Source organism: Dendroctonus ponderosae, unplaced genomic scaffold, assembly GCF_020466585.1.
Source record: "Dendroctonus ponderosae isolate FM_Combo_2020 unplaced genomic scaffold, Dpon_F_20191213v2 Dpon_F_20191213_1, whole genome shotgun sequence".
NCBI classification, from domain to species: Eukaryota; Metazoa; Arthropoda; class Insecta; order Coleoptera; family Curculionidae; genus Dendroctonus; species Dendroctonus ponderosae.
Genome location: NW_026017110.1, coordinates 58,406,789 through 58,424,725, shown reverse-complemented (window position 1 = coordinate 58,424,725; position 17,937 = coordinate 58,406,789). Strand labels below are relative to the sequence as shown.

The 17,937-nt window shown below is 33.9% G+C and overlaps 1 protein-coding gene and 1 long non-coding RNA gene across 5 annotated transcripts in view; one reads left to right on the top strand and one right to left on the bottom strand.

Moving 5' to 3' along the window:
• LOC109532909 (Down syndrome cell adhesion molecule-like protein Dscam2) overlaps positions 1 to 17,937 on the bottom strand; it is an 86,333-nt gene that overhangs the window by 10,178 nt on the left and 58,218 nt on the right. For 3 of the 4 annotated variants that reach the window (XM_048665315.1, XM_048665337.1, XM_048665321.1), the window contains exons 12-24: positions 16,240 to 16,395; positions 15,784 to 16,046; positions 15,045 to 15,180; positions 14,752 to 14,871; positions 13,762 to 13,932; positions 10,305 to 10,449; positions 9,233 to 9,419; positions 8,895 to 9,052; positions 8,246 to 8,838; positions 8,015 to 8,182; positions 6,578 to 6,816; positions 3,977 to 4,226; positions 2,245 to 2,433 (exon numbers count right to left, since the gene is read on the bottom strand). In XM_048665315.1, the coding sequence (XP_048521272.1) occupies positions 2,245 to 2,433; positions 3,977 to 4,226; positions 6,578 to 6,816; positions 8,015 to 8,182; positions 8,246 to 8,838; positions 8,895 to 9,052; positions 9,233 to 9,419; positions 10,305 to 10,449; positions 13,762 to 13,932; positions 14,752 to 14,871; positions 15,045 to 15,180; positions 15,784 to 16,046; positions 16,240 to 16,395 (2,775 nt within the window). The remainder of the gene's footprint in view (positions 1 to 2,244; positions 2,434 to 3,976; positions 4,227 to 6,577; positions 6,817 to 8,014; positions 8,183 to 8,245; positions 8,839 to 8,894; positions 9,053 to 9,232; positions 9,420 to 10,304; positions 10,450 to 13,761; positions 13,933 to 14,751; positions 14,872 to 15,044; positions 15,181 to 15,783; positions 16,047 to 16,239; positions 16,396 to 17,937) is intronic. The other variant, XM_019898046.2, reaches the window with a different exon arrangement.
• LOC109532912 overlaps positions 1 to 17,937 on the top strand; it is a 100,108-nt gene that overhangs the window by 30,211 nt on the left and 51,960 nt on the right. The window contains exon 2 of the long non-coding RNA XR_002171470.2: positions 9,701 to 9,724. This is a non-coding gene — a long non-coding RNA (uncharacterized LOC109532912). The remainder of the gene's footprint in view (positions 1 to 9,700; positions 9,725 to 17,937) is intronic.

Genomic DNA, 17,937 nt, shown 5'->3' with positions numbered 1-17,937 from the left:
TGGTCTGTACTTGCGATTGTATGTAGTTATGTATGTGTTGTTTCACTTTGTCTATGTCAGTCTTAGTTAAGTTTAGCTTTTTCTCTTGAATCGGTGTGCTTCTCAATTTTATTTTTCGCGATTTCTCAAATGTTTGAGAACAGTTTGAAACTAAAAGTCTTCGAATTGACACAGATTGCTATATACAGATATTTTAATTTGATGATGAATTAAAAATCCAGACGTACGTATAAAGCAATATTTTAGATCATAAGTTTAAATATATGGGAAAACTCAGAAATTTCCAATAATTTAAAACCGACAAAGGCAGAAATGGATGTTCCTAATTTAAATTATTTATTATACAAAATCAATGACTGCATAATTTAMAGTCGGATTGTAGGTTCCGTTCGATTCCGGTCAAAATCAMATTTTCCACTGAGAGTTAAATTTAAAATAAAGTTAGACGGATAAATTTAAACGGTGATCAATTTCGCAATTAAGTCGCAATTAAAATTTTAGTAGGCAAACAACGGAGAGCTACTTGAGAAGGTCTACGAATATATAAATAGTTTTTTTCATTAATGTTGTTAATGCCTTAAAAATACACTTAGTTATTGTTATGGTTTTCATAAATTAAGTTTGCCTATTTTAAAACGTATCCTTGTTTTTATCATGACGATACTAAATCTTTTACAACGTACATACGTAATGTTTCCTAAGCGGAGGAGAAACCACTTTGGATTTATCCGGTTGTTAAAAATCAATTAAATAATGTAAATTCACCAGACCTAATGAAATGGTAATTAATTATGATTTATTTTGAACAATTTCGGTAGTTGACTAATAATTAGCAGGTAATTGTTTCCAATGACATCCTGCAAGTATATCTCGGAGTTTAATAGCTATTTTATTAGTTGTTTTTTTTTACGTTTATGGTATATACCGCATTGCTGGACGATAAAATTATATAATATTTCTAGTCTTGACCAATAGCAAGAGCGAAATTGTTGGAAATAATTTAGATATTGTTGTCGTTTATGCAAATTATTATCGATTATACTTTTTCGGATTGGTTGCCATAAGAAAAGTTAAATCAATTTCGATGCGGTAAAACAGCAAAAATAATCTACTATTCTAGTTTTTTACGTTCTACTTAGACTTTTACTTTTTAATAATTTAGGTGGTTCAACAGTAATAGCTTTCTTAATGTCAAACCTCATCCCAAATGCTTGTTTAAAACCTTCTTAGTTCCAATATTATCTTCCAATAATATCTTAACTTTTGCAAATGTTAACTTTAATTTCATTTAACTACGCTGATAATTTAAAATTTCTCTAAACATAAACTGATATATGCGGATGAAAATAATGTCTTGCTTATATGGGAACATTACACGTTACAAATCAATTAACATAGAAAATTTTGATGAGTTTGATGCTTAATTTTTCCAATTATAGTCTCGCCTGAGTGGTCTGCCAATGTCGATCAATCGATCTCTACTCAATGAAATTAAATTGCATGCTTAAATGTAGATCTTTAGAATCAACTAAATTAAACAATGAACCAGACGGAACATTAACGCTACATAAATATAAAAAAACTCATTTGCAAGGTTCAAGCAGTCGCTTTCAAATTTTGTCTGCAATCCCTCCAGGCAAGGTCGAAACGTATATCCTTACTGCTCTGGTCTTAATTTGAACATATCAATTCTTTAAATCGACATATCCATGTCAGAGCGAAAAAAAATTTATATTCAACTTATAACAAGTAAATCTTGGCTTCTATGTAAAAGCCTTGATCACCGCTTTTAAAATCCATTTTTATTAGTAATTTTTATTTATTATGAACATGTATTTAAATTTGCAGATTTTTTTGTTATTTGTGCTCTAATTAATTAGATCTATTTTCCGAGCAACATTTCCTTTAGATTTGGTTCCTGTTTTCTTTGAAAGCAGATTTGCGACTGGATTAAAATTCCTTATATTTTCGAAAAAGTTGTCTCAAACCCGCTATGAGAACAGACAATATTTTGTTTCGGCACCCTACCTCACGCACGGAAAATTACAAAGAAAAATGGAAATAAGGTTGTCTGTTGCGAAATTTTTTAAACCGCTTTGATTCACTTTTTCGCATATATTTTTTCGAAAGGTTTGTCGGTAAAAAGAAATAGAAACTTCTTTGAGTCAAAGGCAATCAAAACTAAAATATGCCAAGTGTTCTAGCAAATTAAAATACATCTTTAATAAGGAAGTTGCATTTTACCTTCAATTTCAGATCCCCCACTGTCAGGTTTAGTCCATTTAATTTTGATACTGTTAGTGGTGGTGTATTCGATTTTCACTTTTGGTGCTGTTGGAGGCATCAGCACAATTAAACTGTAGGTAATCGAATCTTCTCCGAACAGATTCACTGCCTTGCATGTGTAGTTTCCAGTCATAGACAAATCGACATCTAGAAAATTTTTTAGTACTTTCAATTTTTAATAAATCAATGTAGATTAGTTACACCATTAACATAGAGTCTTGCTATAATTAATTATAATTTCTAGCATTATTTTATTGACTGATGATTAGTTGATGAAAGTAATTAAACGGTGATGCAACATAAATGTTGCATTATTTAATAACTTAATATCGATGGCCTAATTACCAATCAACCAGTTACTGATCGATTCTTAATAATTGATGTAATTGCGAAGTAGTGCAGATTTAGCAATCGGCAACGATATTCGGCAGGAAAAACATCAATAATTGAAGCAACCCCGTATCGCAAACAGGCTCATAAATAACTTACAAGTGAAACATTAAAACGCTTTAACATTATTTGTTTATACATAAATAAACATAAATTATTACTATAATAAGTAGGATTTCGGATTTGCTTATTTATGGAATATAATTTACATATGATTTAAAATTGGCGTCAGACGACCTTCTTTATAAAAACGTCTCGAAAAATTAAGTAATTAATTCAAGTCATAAATCGGATCTAAGTCCATATAAGTCCAAAAGCCATTTCGATTCAAATCTATCCTGTTTACATACAAAGCCCATTTACTTTTGTTTCAATCCTCTATTCTTGCAAACAGGCGCAGACTTCTTTCCTATCAGAAACCTTATCATTAAAAACGTAAATTCTCTTGCGAAAGGAACAGGTCGGAATGCGTTTTAAAATTATGCAGGCAAGTTCATGTTTCTTTTTTACAACACAAAGTACTTGTAACTTGACAAATTTATTGTGAGCTTGCTTATAGATTTTCCGATAGGCGCTTCTGAAATTTATGGTCTAATACGGTTTGAGATCTTACAACAGGGCCTCGCTTTACTTCAGGGAACTTTATTTATGGTACCGTCTTCTTGCTACAGAATTTATGCCAATTTTGCCTTATGTAGGCTTTTGAATATTGATTGAATGCTTTGGTTTTATTTTCAGCTTGTTTCAAGAATTCCTGATACAACAGGACGCATTTGAATGAATAAATCTGCTATTTTTGAGGAAACCGTTTATTGGTTATTTTCCGATCTGATTTAACTCAAACAAATTTTACGATAATAATTAGAAATTATTTTATTTATTTGAATCTTTGCAATATTCCCCGAAGTTAGGCAGACGTTTGTAACATTTTAACCAAGATAGATGCCCTTACAACAGAAAACTAAAAATAATAAGTTTATTAAGACACATTTAGTACGCTCAAACTATTCACAGCTTGAAATGTCGATCCATTCAAAAACATTTCTGTTGTTATTTAAATAAATCGAGCAAGGATTAAATCGTGTGAAAAATAATAAAATTAATTGCTAATGAATGTTTTATGAATTCATATAGCAATCAAAATATGAGGCAATAGAGCATGGATGTGCAGCCATAAATCACATTTTCGCACTAATTCTAACATTTAATTGGCAAACTATATATTTATTCGCGGCTTTTGGCGCATAGAATTTTGATAATGAATGAAACAGAATGCGATCAATTTCAATAGAAAACTTACCGTGAATATGTAGATGTCCATCTACAGTAACTGCATAGAAGTTGCTGAAAGTGATAGGCTTGTTCTGATGCGTCCATCTAGTTCTAGGCTTAGGATTTCCGACTGCTATGCAAGGTAGCATCATTCTAGATTTGTTCGGTTGATGCAATGTCTGGCTGAAAGACGCAATCTTAGATGGCGCTCGAGAATTCGTTTGCTGAGCCGTTATTGCGGTCGATTCTCCTTCGCCAACTTTTGTAGTTGCAGAAACCTGAAAATCAATTTTCGTTTTAATTCCAAAATAGCAACTGCTTTCAGTGCAAATGGAACTTTATTAAGTTGATTTCGGAAAAAAATTGAATCTAAGCCGTAGAACTTTTCTGTTCTAAAGAGGCTGTATTTTGAGTATTTCGGCTGTTCTACTAGATTTTTCGTTGAGGATTAAAAAAAGAGTCGAGATTTGTCTGAAGATGTTCACCTGTGCCACGTTAGAGCCGATAGAGAATAATTATTTAAGAAAGCTGCAAAAGTTGAGGGATCTATTTTTTTTTATTGGAACTGATCAGTTTCGCAAGCACGATGCAAAACATCAGGAAGAAGTTGTTCAAAAGATCTAAAAACTCACCAGCTGCAAGCAATAGCCGCAAAAGTTTCTTAAATAATTTTGTTAATGTAAAAGTCAAATTAAAAACTGCTAAGTAAAGTCTTGGGTGGCTAAAATGTAAATTGATGTTTTATGAAACAGATTAAAAATGATTTATTAATTTTGCTAACTTTTTGAAAATCACCAAGCCAATTATTGTCGTAAACGCCTGCATCTAATTTCTGAATAAAATAAATCAAATGCAACTAAAATGTTACACAAATATTCAGAACGTTACGTTTTTTAAACTAAACTTCAACCAAAATCAATCTAAAAAATTTATCAGTTTTAAAAGTAGATTTTTCGATGTAGCGTTGAACGTGAAATACATTTTATTTTCGGTTAAAAAGTATCCTTTCTTCTATATTCAACGTCGTTAAACTAGAAAGCTTTGCGGCCATAAAAGCAAACCTAATATTTCTGTCTGGAAATCCGTTCTAGTGCGATTCTTGTTCCAGCATTTTGCGATTCTAGAAAATATTTAAACTAAGAAATTTTAAATGAATGCAATCGGCAGCACAGTGTTTTCATTTTCCTGCTTCTGGAAACCTTGAACAGAATGTTCAGAATAACAGCAGTTGTATCTCATTATTCTCACTTTTAAGGAAATACATATGAAATGCAGATAATAAAATATGCGATGTTTCAGTTTACGATGTATGTCTTCCATAAATTTGTCAGATATTTTTAGGTCAGTGCGAGAACGAAATTCGCTTAATATTTCATCTATTGGAAAAACATGTGTCCTGTTTGGAGGCAAATATCTTTATTAACTCGTTATGTTCGATGCGATATCGATGTATATTTATGAGTATGTACTACGTTTTTTCGTTGAAATTCATCATGTAATTTAAAAAAATAGGTTTGTTCACTTTCTGCTTGATGTTTAATTTGATACATGTATTGGAGCTACATGCAAATGTGGTTTAAGCCAATTGAAATATTTTTTTGTTGGCAATAAAGCAATTTAAGAACTGAATAGTAGAATTCGATTTTATATACTTATTTCATTCATCTTTAAGAGACGAATACATTATACTAGTAAATCTTGAATTTTTTATGTCAAGTTTTTTTTTTATTTAGAAGTGCAACAAATTGGAATCCAATCTCGTAATAAAGGCGATTACCTACAGATTTGTTTCCACAGTAGTTATTTAGAGCTAGTCGATATAGAGCAAGTTTTGACCTCATTATATCTGAGGCAGGAAACACAACCCCTATATGTTGCACTCTGTTTCAATGCGCAAATTTTGAATTATCTTCCGGCCACTGCTATTCTGTTATTAATCGTTGGTAGTATTGCTTTATCGAATAGAAACTTTATGAAGGAAATATTTCGCCGTATTGCTAATACAGTAACAAGATATAGATATATCTTTATCTATACATATAATAGATTGTTTCTAAAATAAACAACGGGAAAATGATGGAAAATCGTTCCTATTATGCTTAACAAACAAAGCCGCAAGCAACAGTTCAGGTACTCTGAACAAAACCTTTGTTGTTATTGGTCGAATATGTTATCGATTGACTTACAAATTCTGATACGAACAACTATAGCAATATTATGTTTTCCAAAGCTGTCAGTTACCTGTTTGATGCATTAAGCGCTCAGTATGCGTTTATGATCTACATAGTAATAATGATAAACTGATCAAATTTAATTTTGGTTGATAGGCACTTTAAACGCTTGTTATTACAAAATTAATTTTCCAATAATTGCTTGATGAAGCATCCCAGTTTTTCTTCTCTTTCCATTTTCCGGCAGAGAGGAAATTTTGCGTATTTTCGGAGTACTTCTGCTATATGTACTTGTAAGCAAATGGTAAAATATGAAGGAAATGTTTTAATTTTCGAGTTTTAGGCATACTTAATGCATTTCATATGGCAAAAACTAATTTTTCAAAGATGAATTTTTTTATAAGGTTGAGTTTGCAAATAGTGGAAAGTTCAGTTTTTAAGGTACTTGACCAACTTACCCAGAATTCATACAGTTGATGTTCGGTTAAATTTCGCACTTCATAAAATAGTCCAAAATCCTCATTGATAGCTTCAATGCGAATATTGTAGATTTTGTGTTGGCCTACACGACCGGCTTCCCGACAATATATGGTGTAAAGTGTGATAAGTCCATTCCGTTTCAATGGTGGAAGCCAGGAAACTAAAATCGACTCTCCTGTTAGGGCGTTTGCTTTGATATTGGCTGGTTTTCCTGGAACTGCAAAAATTTATAGTATTTTTTACTTATACATATTAGCGAAGAACGGAAATCAATAACATAAGCTATGCTATCACTGCCACTAAATATAGCCGTTGGCTTTTTCGCTATTCACAACTGAAGTATGACCGTATGTTCAATAGTTTGAATCATAAACTGGAATGGTTGAAATCCTGAAAATATTTCCTTTAATAATAAGAGTGCCCTCCATCCGAAAATAAAACTAGACCTCCGAATATCCGTACATTCACAAAATCCCAATTGCTTTTAGACATTCCAGTAAAGACGTGGAAATATAAAGTCAATTTCCGTTTCATAAGAGAAGAAATTCTTGCAATTCTTTCAGTTCTGTAGTTTATGTGAAACTCTCAAAGATTAACAGTTTTTGAATGTTACACTCGGAATATATCTAGAAAAATAGAAAACAATTAAATCTAAATATTTACTCGACGGTTTGTCTCACATTGAAACCGTAATAACGTGTTGATCTTCTGATAATTAAACTAGAAAATTCCATTAACTTGAAACCACAATATTTCATCACAAGTAAGAAATTAATTAGGTAAAAGGATTTAGGCCATCAAATCGACCTTCCTGGCTCTGTTGTTGTCACATTTCAAGAAAAACACTTTTGTTTTCTTGTGTTCTTAAGGGACGGGATTAATCCATCGGTCAACGAAAAAGTATATTTTAACGTAACTTTTTTTATTGGGAAGAAACCATCTGATTCGATTTCAGTAAAAGTGGCAATAAGTTGTCTTCCAATATATAACAAGCTGGCGAATTGTTTTTCTTGCTGAAAGATCGCCTTTGAGACTCCGAGTCCTAAAAAGTCTGTCTGGTTGAAAGACGATTCGAGTTCCAAAGGATTAATGATTTTTGCCATGAAATCAACCACTGAAGAACGTGGATGGCGAATACTTGATGTCACAAGGCATCGTTTTGTTTCAATTACATTTTCAGGTTAAAATCTCTGAAGATTCTTTTCAATAACTGTTTTTAAGAATTAAATTTAGCCCCATATCTACACTTTAAAAAGAGAACCAAATAGTCTTGGCCAAAAAAATCCAGAAAAAATTCTAGTGTTTGGTGCTGCATTTTTTAACTTAAATCGTGGACTCTGACCAAATTGGCGATTTTAGGGCCTTATTTTCTTCAACACGACCTTCAAATTTGCAATATAGGAACCACTACTAACCATCTTCTTCAGTGCTACAAAGGAGTACATCACTGACTACTCCATCACCTGCACTGGTAAAAGCCAGAACCTTGATGGAATAATTGGTGAACTTTTGAAGTCCATGAATATAAGTGTTAGTGGAGTGAGTTCGCTTGACTTCGGTTTTCATGGAAGCATCTGAAAAAGCTTATTGCATAGTTTAAATAATCCCTGAATTGTTAGCTTAGTTCGATCGGCCTTAGTAATTACCTAGAATATGGTGGCGTACTTCCATAGGTTTATAAAATATCTTGTATCCTTGAATCAATCCCCCATGTAGATGTTGCGGTGGTGTGGTCCAAGAAATTTTCATCATTTGAGAGGTAATTTCTGAGCACATTAAATTCTGAGGTGGCGCCTCTGGAATGCCTTCTTTGGTTGTTCCGATGATGTTCGGTGAAGGCGGACCGGAGCCCATTCTGTTGAAAGCTTTGATCAGGATATCATAAGTGGTAAATTTCTTTAAGCCAGAGAGAATAAATTTGGTGGTAGCCCATCCGTGGACAGTGTCGTTTTTTGTCTGGTTGATGAAACCATGGTGCTCTTTCCAGTTGATTTTGTAGCCCAGCAGTTCGCCATTCCAGGAACTTCGCGAAGGAGGCGACCACTGAACAGATAGTTCCGTAGAGCTAACTGCTTCTACTTTCACGTCGGTTGGAGCTCCTCTAGGTTTCTCTTCTTGAGTTTTTATTACTATAGTTTCAGTAAAGTCACTCTTATCCAGACCATTGACAGCAGATATTCTGATGGTGTAAACTGTTGCTGGTTTCAGTCCTCTTAGCACTGCTTGTTCCACTGATCGTCTGCCAAACAGATTTCCTGGTTTGCAATAAGTTTTTCATACAAGTTCCTGACTTACTCTGGGCGCGCTGCTGCAGAACTCGTCAGATTCAATATTTGACTTTCTTCCCAAGTGGAATGGAGGCCGAGCATCTTATACTGTACGATGTAGCCAATTAGTGGACTGTTTCCATCAAATGGTTTTATCCATGATAATTTCACCGCTCTTCCCATAGCCTGCCCAGTTATTTCTGTGATTATTAGAGCATCCTTCTCCACTATTTAATTTATGCCAACGAAATAATATTTTTACCGAAGTCGTTCAAATTTACATGTTTATAGCAAAATTACAGTGTTTAAAGAAGACATATGGCTACGAGGTGAATGCGAAACAGAAAGTTTAAAATTGAATTTTACCTCCACCGCCTCTAAACCAGAAGGCGGATCTGGTTTTTCCTGAACGACAAGATTGACGACATACTCGCTCTGGCCAAAATCGTTCTCTGCTAGGCACTTGTACGTACCCGAGTCTTCTCTATCAGTCTTACTAATGGTTAACTGCGACTTCAGTTCCTTTTCTTCCTTCAAGCTAACGTGCGAAAACCTGAAATGGGGTTTTCACGAATGAAATTGATGAAAACATCGGGGGAAAAGAAAGCCGCCGATAAGACGTCCCATTTAAACTGCCAAACTTTAGTAATCCGAATGAAAACGGTCCTTTGAACACTCTATAATGGTGAATAGTTAAAATGTCAGATCCTGCAATACGCCCATTTTACATTTATGCATTATAAAGACGTAAAACTAATGGGATAATGTCACAATATCCGTTAACTCAAGCCATTAACATGGGATTTTGTTTCTAATGTTTGTTTTTTTTTTCAGATCATTGCCCCAGCTTCTCAAATGGTAAGTGAATGTAAAATTTTCAATTTGTATCTGGGAATTTTTATTTTATTCGATAAAGAGCTCAAGGTTTTTCAATTAATAAGAATTTTGCTCAAGAAAACACCATAATTCGAGTAGTTGCGCCCCTTAATATGTTTTCAAAGATGTATTTGTAGCAAAATCGGAAAATTTCAATCACGAGAATAACAGGTTGGAGCATTAACGGAATTCGTATCAAATTGTCAGTATTTTGACTAATTAAACATATTTACGTCCAATTTTAATTCGCGTTATTTTAAACTGCAATTCGCGACAATACCCAAGCAAAAATGGCAAATTAGTGAAACAATTTATTTGCTCATTTGAACGAAACAATTAAATTGATTTGATCGCAACACGTACACACTAAGAACACATAGAAACACAAATGTTTCTTAGAGAAAAAATTATAGTGTTAAACAAAATTTTGAATTTTACTTAAAAAAATATTGCAACCATGATTGCATCGTAAATTACTCAACTTAAAATGCCTTAGCTACTTTTTTATGGGTAAAAGTTGAAGGTAATTATGACGCCAGTATTAGATTAGAATAAATCTTACCTTAATTTATGAAGGTCCAAAGAAGTTTCGTTAAAGATCCACTTTACCGCAATTGGATCATCCCCATGCACGTGGCATAGCAAATTTGTTTCTTCCCCTCTCTTGACTGATACGTTTCTATACGGGATATCGAATCGTACCGGTTCTGAAATTATATTTGCATTGCTTGAAACCGGAGTAACCAATTTTAATTCGACGTATATCTTGTTTCTAATTATTCGGCAATTTAAAGTAATGCTCAAAGGAAAAGAGAGATTATTCAACTTTTCCAAGTAAGAACAGTGGACTGACAAAATTATTCGCTTTGTTTGACCGAGACAAAAAGTGATCTCTGTCAAATGTGTGAAAATCTGATTAGAGTGGTAAAATTTTAAAATTGTAACATTTTAAGCGCTCTTAGCGTTCGATTGCCAAACGACTCAGTCGAAATCGATCAACAGTAAAATATTTTTCCAATATGCTTAGTTTGCACTCTGCATAAAATGATTGAACACATGTTTGTCCTAATATCAAAGCAAAATGTGTGTGCTTCGCTAATTGGACCAATAAACAACAATATGAACACGAGACCATCTGTCTGCAATCCTATATTTCGTAAACATTGGTGTAAATTTTCAAAACTGCTGCTGCATTTTAAAATGTCGGGTCATTTGAAGCCATCGGTTATTACTAGTTGCAAAACTGTGCAAATAACTTTAGAACAACATTTAATTACTAACAAAGCGCTTTGAAATTGGAAAACATCATTTCCGCACGCCCCAATAAATTACAGCAATGCCAAATAATGGAATTAAACAACAGCCCTTCTATCTGTGTTAAATTGAAAAGAACGAAAAATGAAGATTTTTTAATCTGTGAATCAATAAATGATAAATTGCGCTTTAAAGCATACCGATATGAATAAGGTCGACGTAATACTGGAATATCCAGATAAGCAATTTGTTTTATATTTAGTCATAAGGGAGTATAAAAGAAAACATACAAGGAACTGTGAGAGCATAAGGGTATAAATCAATTTATACTTGAACGGCTGAAACGATGAAGGCGAATAGCGTTTCCTGGGGATAATGTAGCTAATTCGATAATGCACCTTCTTGCTTTTATCACTCCACACCTCTGCATCTAAAATGCAGCCAATTGAATTTGTTTCGCGCAAAAATGTATAAATGCTCTTAGTGGAAAAGGCTATGAAACTAAGAGATTATTTTGGAACATATCAAACCTATCATTAGCAAACCAGAAGAATTTTACTGCGTATTTACGGTAGCAGAATAAAACCATTTCGACACAAGAAAATTGCTACCGTTTAGATAATATTACGCATTTATGACTGATTTTATCATACACTTTTTTAACTAGTACTTTCAAAAGATAGCGGCCTATTTCAATATGTAAAGCTCCACTTTCCTATTATCGCATGCACATTTTTCAAGTTCCCTGCAGGCCTTCGGAACTATTAACTTCTGAGCCAACTGTATCTGCAGTGACACTTTAGCCTTAATAAATGTTGACAAAATGTGACTAAAGTGAATATTTACAGGACAACGTAAAGCCAAAAAACCATAAAGAATTCCCGAGGCGCTAAGTGATAAATCAGTTGCTTGCTCGAATAACCGCCTTAAAGAACAAAAAGGAGCGAAGGCCTTCTGGGGGTAATACCATGCATATATAGAGAGACAGAATTCATTACCTTTTGCAGTTTCATATATCACTTTGTGAAATAAATTTGGTGTCATGAATATAGTTTCTACTTTCCATGACAGCCCGGTTATTGAAATTGTTTAGTAAATGCCTCTTTGTAAATGTTCCCTGCCAACTTTGCCACTGTCCCTTGGATGTTTGAATGTCTTTTTTGAGAAACGCATTTCAAATTTTCATCTTATTTATTTACTACAGAAAATGATAAAATTAACATTTCCTTGTAAGTTATCAAACAAATAATCAATTTGCTCAATAACTTGTGCATCTCTTTGTTAAAGTTTAACTGAATTTTTAGCCCTTAATTATATTTTTCGTTCAAATTTCACATTAATGAAAGCAATGCAGCGAATTTGAATGAAATGTTGCTAATGAAAGTATGTAGAACTGCTCCTGACATGAAACATGCCAATTTTGCCCTTAGCTAAGATGAAATGCGTAACAGGCAGGCATTTTGATGTTCCTTTCTAATTAAGGAGTAGCAAAGAAACAATACCGAAACTCGCACAAAACAAAAGGGGAGCAATACAATGCAAAATTAGCCGCAACTTCTTAGTTTTTACATTAAGCGCAGGATTAAAAAATATTTTTTGGATAGACAGATGTGCTATTGAGACTGGTTATTTACGGTAAAAGCTCTTAAAAAGGTCATCAATCTGAACAAGAACGCAGTCAATTTATCAGATTTTCAGTTAAGATTGAACACAAATGAGATAATTTATCATTATTTATGTCATACAACTGGGAATTCATGACTCAATATTTCATTGAATTCATTGGGAAATATAAATATGTATGAGGATTCATAATTTATCCAAGAAAACGTAAAGTTAGAACACATAAAGGATCCCAAAGATATAAGGTTATAAATCAATCAGCTTTCATGGATCACCACCTTAGACGAACAAAACGGCACTCAGTTCTTCAAGGGATAATAGCATGCACATATAGAGAGACTGAATTCATTACCTTTTACAGCATCATAAATCACTCTCTCGACTAAATTTAGTACTTTGGTCTTATTTTGTATGTTGAAAGACAGTGCGCTTATTAATATATCATGTTTTCAGAACATCTCGAAGTTTAAAGCTCAGTTTGCTCGGTTTCAAAACCGACTCGGAGTTTTCATCTTTAATGCTCATCTTTAAGTTGGAAGAGATTTACATGTGGCGGAAAAACAAAAGCCGAACGTCGAGTAATTTGCATTTTTAACATCAGATAAAAATAAATAATGAATTTGTATTAGCCACATTTACAAGCGTTGGTACATGAATGCGTTTTGTTGAAAATTATGTAAAATGTTATTTAAATTGCGTTTGTACAAAGGATTTCTCTAAATTAAGAAAAATCGGGAAGAAAATGAAAACCCGTGGTAGCAAGCTCTGACAGTTAATAGTGTATTTAATAATATTTCTAGAAACTTCAACTAAAAAACAAATTGCATTTGGGAAAGCATAATTTACAATTATTGCTTTTCCAACTAAAATCTAATCTAAGTAGCTGCGATTTGTATGCTGCTGCCACTGAAACAATGGTAACAGCATTGGTGCTGAATGTAGCACACATTTTAAAATTCTTGGGCATGAATGCACGGGGATTTGAAATATGATAACAAATGCAATTTATCATGTTTTGTGTGAAGAAAATTATTTCTTCAAATGATAATTAATTACTGACGGCACATTTTACAACAATGATGTCGGCTTTTACGTGGAATTATTACGTTAACCACCCCAATTAACATTTCAATTTCAAATACCTTTAACTGCAAAGTAAATGACTTTGCCAAGTCCAGACCCAATTCCGTTATTAGCTCGGCAAAGATAGTTTCCTTCGTCTTCAGATGTCACAGCCTCGAACCACAGCGAGCCATTTCCCAGCTGGATCACTCTGTGCACCCCAGAAATCGGTCTGTAATCCGTTGATTTACCTACAAGTTTGCATAAAATTCAAATTATTGCGACGCTGATACTCCAATTGTTTCGCAGGAAATTACATTTGCTTCTAAACCCCAAAAGAGATTTGAGAAAACAGTTTCTCATCTACAGTTATTTTGCAGCAAGCAACACAGTTTTTGGTGATTTGAAAATAGAGAATATTGTACATCGATAATCGATGAAAATCCTTTTTAATTGATATATATAGAAATAGTCTTTATTTCCTACCGAAAAAAGCTATCGACGACATGGGATAAAAAAAAATCACATAGAATTGATAGAAACTATTTCACACCCTTCACTGATCGGTTTCGGACGCTCATCAGCTACATCCACAAATTATAAATTTCAAAATTGTCTAAAATGGGCCAAAATATCCGGTTAGACTGTGCGCTCCTTGCATTTATGGCTTTCTTCGAATTTGATACTTTATTAACAGGAATCAACAGGAGTAAACACAAGTGACAAAAATGTCACTGGCATTCTGCAATAAAATGTGCGTCATGATCCAATAAATTATGAAGTAACAGATTAATCTGTTATCTGTGTCTCACAGGGGGTTTCAATTTTAATAATTTTGGTATTAAGCAACTTATTATATTAATTGCTAAAATTGTCAAGAAAAAATTAAATTGGGCAAAAATAAAACGTGTGTCATACCGGCACAAATTGTGAAGCAATGGTATCTTCACCATAACCTTTGAACCACTTACCAACAACAGTAAATATATATTGCGCTGATCCCAAAAGTTATATGCTTGATATTTATATTTGATTATGTAATGACATATTTATTTAACAATGGCACTTACCATGTCCTCTTAGCCAAGATATAGTGGGCTCGGGAAAACCCTTTGCTAAACATGGCATAAGTACCGAATCTCCCAGCAATGCGGAAATATCTTGCGGCTCGATGGTCCATTGTGGGGCGACTAACGACAAAAGATAAAGATTTTAAAGTACGTCCTCTGCCAATATGATCGTAAAATTTTTACAGAATATATTTTATCGGGGTTGTTATATATGGGTTTTCAAATAAAATATTTAAGGCATTTGGTTGAATTCTTAAAGTGATATGAAAGCAGTATTATTTGCTCGAATGTACCTTTCACCATAAGTTGAGCTGTGTAATTTACTTGAGCGGCTGCATTGCTCGCAACACAAGTGTAGGTGCCAGTATGTCTGGAGTTCAAATTTTTAAACACCAACATACTGTAGAATTCTGCTGCTCTTTCCTGAACCTGAAATCAACGAGTAATTTTCAGTATTTCCTCCCATTCCAGAATATATTTTCAATTGAAATTTTCTCTACTTTCTGCAGTTTTTGGCAAACTAAGAAAAGAATCGGTTATATGCAATAGATCAAAGTTATTGTGTAACTGTTTGTGAATAGGTTCCATCAGAATAATAAGCGAGTATGTGAAAAGTCCCATTATAAATTTGATTGAAAGTTATAAAGTAGTAAAGATCGTTTTCCAGGCAATCCTTAGAAATAGCGTTCATCGAGTTATAAACTTAGGAGATTTATTTTATAGTTTACTCGAGAACTTCATCATACTAAGTATATTATTTTGTCATTTCGTTTTAAAGTCTTTTGTTAACTTATTTTATAACCCATTGAACGGAGGATCAGTTTGAGTGTGTGATAAAGTAAAAGAGGCATAAAATTTTCCGCAGACTGGAAAAACAATAGAGATTCGCTTAAAAGTGTCTCTGTCATTTGGAGACATTCCTCTCCACCGTAAAGTTTTACAATGCTTTGTAAAGCTCAGGAAATAACTGCAAACAATTACTCTAAATTTTATTTTGCTGCGGCTCGCTTGCAGGACATTTTAAGCACTCACTTCTAAAGACGCGGGTATGGGTTCCTCATCTTTGTACCACAAGAAGCGTATTGGTAAATCTCCAGATGTCACAGTACAAGTTACTTGGGCCCGTCCCCCTTCTTGGATGCTAGTGGGGAAATTGAATGGCTCCATTACGGGAGGAGCATTAACAATAAGCTGTATCTCTTTTCTGGCCACAAGGCCCTCTCTACTCGTTACGTAACACGTATAAAAACCTTTATCGGTGTTTTGGTCCACTTTCATTATTGTCAAGGCACCACCTGAAAGTAAGACATCTTTTTGGCGCGAACAACTCAACAATCGTGTAATAGATATAATTTTCCAATCATTAAAATATTCGATTAAAGCAAATTCTTGGCTGCCAGGCAGTGTGAAGTCGAATTGAATATTAAGAGTCCAAGAGATTAGCAACTTCTCGGAAAGTCTCAAAAGAAGGAAAAATCTAAAACGTACCTTCCTCTAAGCGATGCCTCATGTCTTGCGGCAGCTCCTGACCATGTCTTTCCCAACGTACGGATTGAATGGGGTATCCAGAATAGGGACAATGTAACATGGCATCCGTTCCAGCAACCGCTTTAGCCGGACCAATAGATCGAATATTCGGCCGACCTGGAATGAAATTTTAAGGAATACAGATTTTGCGACATAAGCCACGACAGCAAATACCACTCAGGATTATGTTCGGATAGATTATCTTGTCCTGCCACAACTTAATCCTGATTAATTTTTAGGCCCTATGTTGTTTAGCAACTAGGATATTTTGGATTTTTCCCATTTGCAGTGAGCCTTTTAGCGTGAACATTAGCGAACTCAATTCACTGTAAACATTAAGCCAGTGAATTGAATGCGTGATACATTGAAAAACTCAATTTTAAGGGAATACGTGGACTTGCATTAGAACAAAGTAAATTGAAAGCGAAATAATGAACTACTTGCACAGTGAAACCTCAAGTCGGCAAAGCTTGAAAAGGAGGGAATTATATTGAAAATTAATAAGTCAGGGTGTTTCGAAAATATCACTGCCTTGTGTATTCAGTCAATTAATTGTCAACAAATAGATTAATGGTTGTGGTGCCAAATCAAATAGCGGCAGCAAATAATATTAACTCAGAGGTTTATTGCCTTTCTGTCCTTCGTGATCAATAAATCCCATTCAAGAACCTTATTATTTGTCATGTACAATAACGACTTCAGTATCAGCTCTAGTGGGTTTACCGCCGTTAATTATCCTTTGCTATAATTCGATTAATATTTGATACGTATAAGATAATAATTGAGATTTCTATTAAAATTTCTTCACATTGGACTTGGGGCGGTTTATTAGCTACCACTCGCGGAAGCAAAATCGGTTTAAAGCCAAATCGAAAACCAATTCATATAAAAGATTAAACAGTGCGGAAAATCCTCGCTTGATCGGCGAATAGATGAGAAAAATATCTTGAAATTTAGACGAGTGGGTCAGAATGTTTTATTCATTACTAGTCAGTGAAGCATTTGAAAAACGGTGCTACTCCTGCATGGCCAGTTTATATATTTCTTCCAGATACGAAGCGCTGAAAAGAACCGTTGTTTAAAGTAAAGAACGACAGCGAACCGAGGTTAAAACTAAACACGAAACCGGACTTATTTATTTGCATAACTATTGCCATATTTTCCAGTTGCTCATTGCTCTCAATTCTACGGTTTCAATTGTTACTTTATCTTATCTTAGGGATCTGCAATCGATCAATCGATTGCTTCATTTTTGTTCAACTTATTGTTTTGTTATTTTTTTTGTTAGTTATAAATCGCCTTCACCTACTTTTTTAACTACTCATTATCAAGGAATAGTTATAGTGTTCCAACCTTATGGGATTTTCTAATATTTGAACGGCGTGAGCATCTTTTACTAGGAAGCCTTTGTTTAACCCACCGCTGAGCGAACCTCTTGAAATTCTAGCATTCACACTCGATCTGCATTAGACAATATGGGAAGCCATCCCTTATTCTCGATTCCTTTTGGAAAATACATAATTCAAGCCAAATACTAACGGGGTGTGTAAAAACGGCTGACTGATTATTGTGGTGAAGAGGCGCCGTAAAATTTTAGTAGAATGTGCTCAATATGTTTTATTCAACACCACTCACCGAATGCTCTTTGATATACGAGAC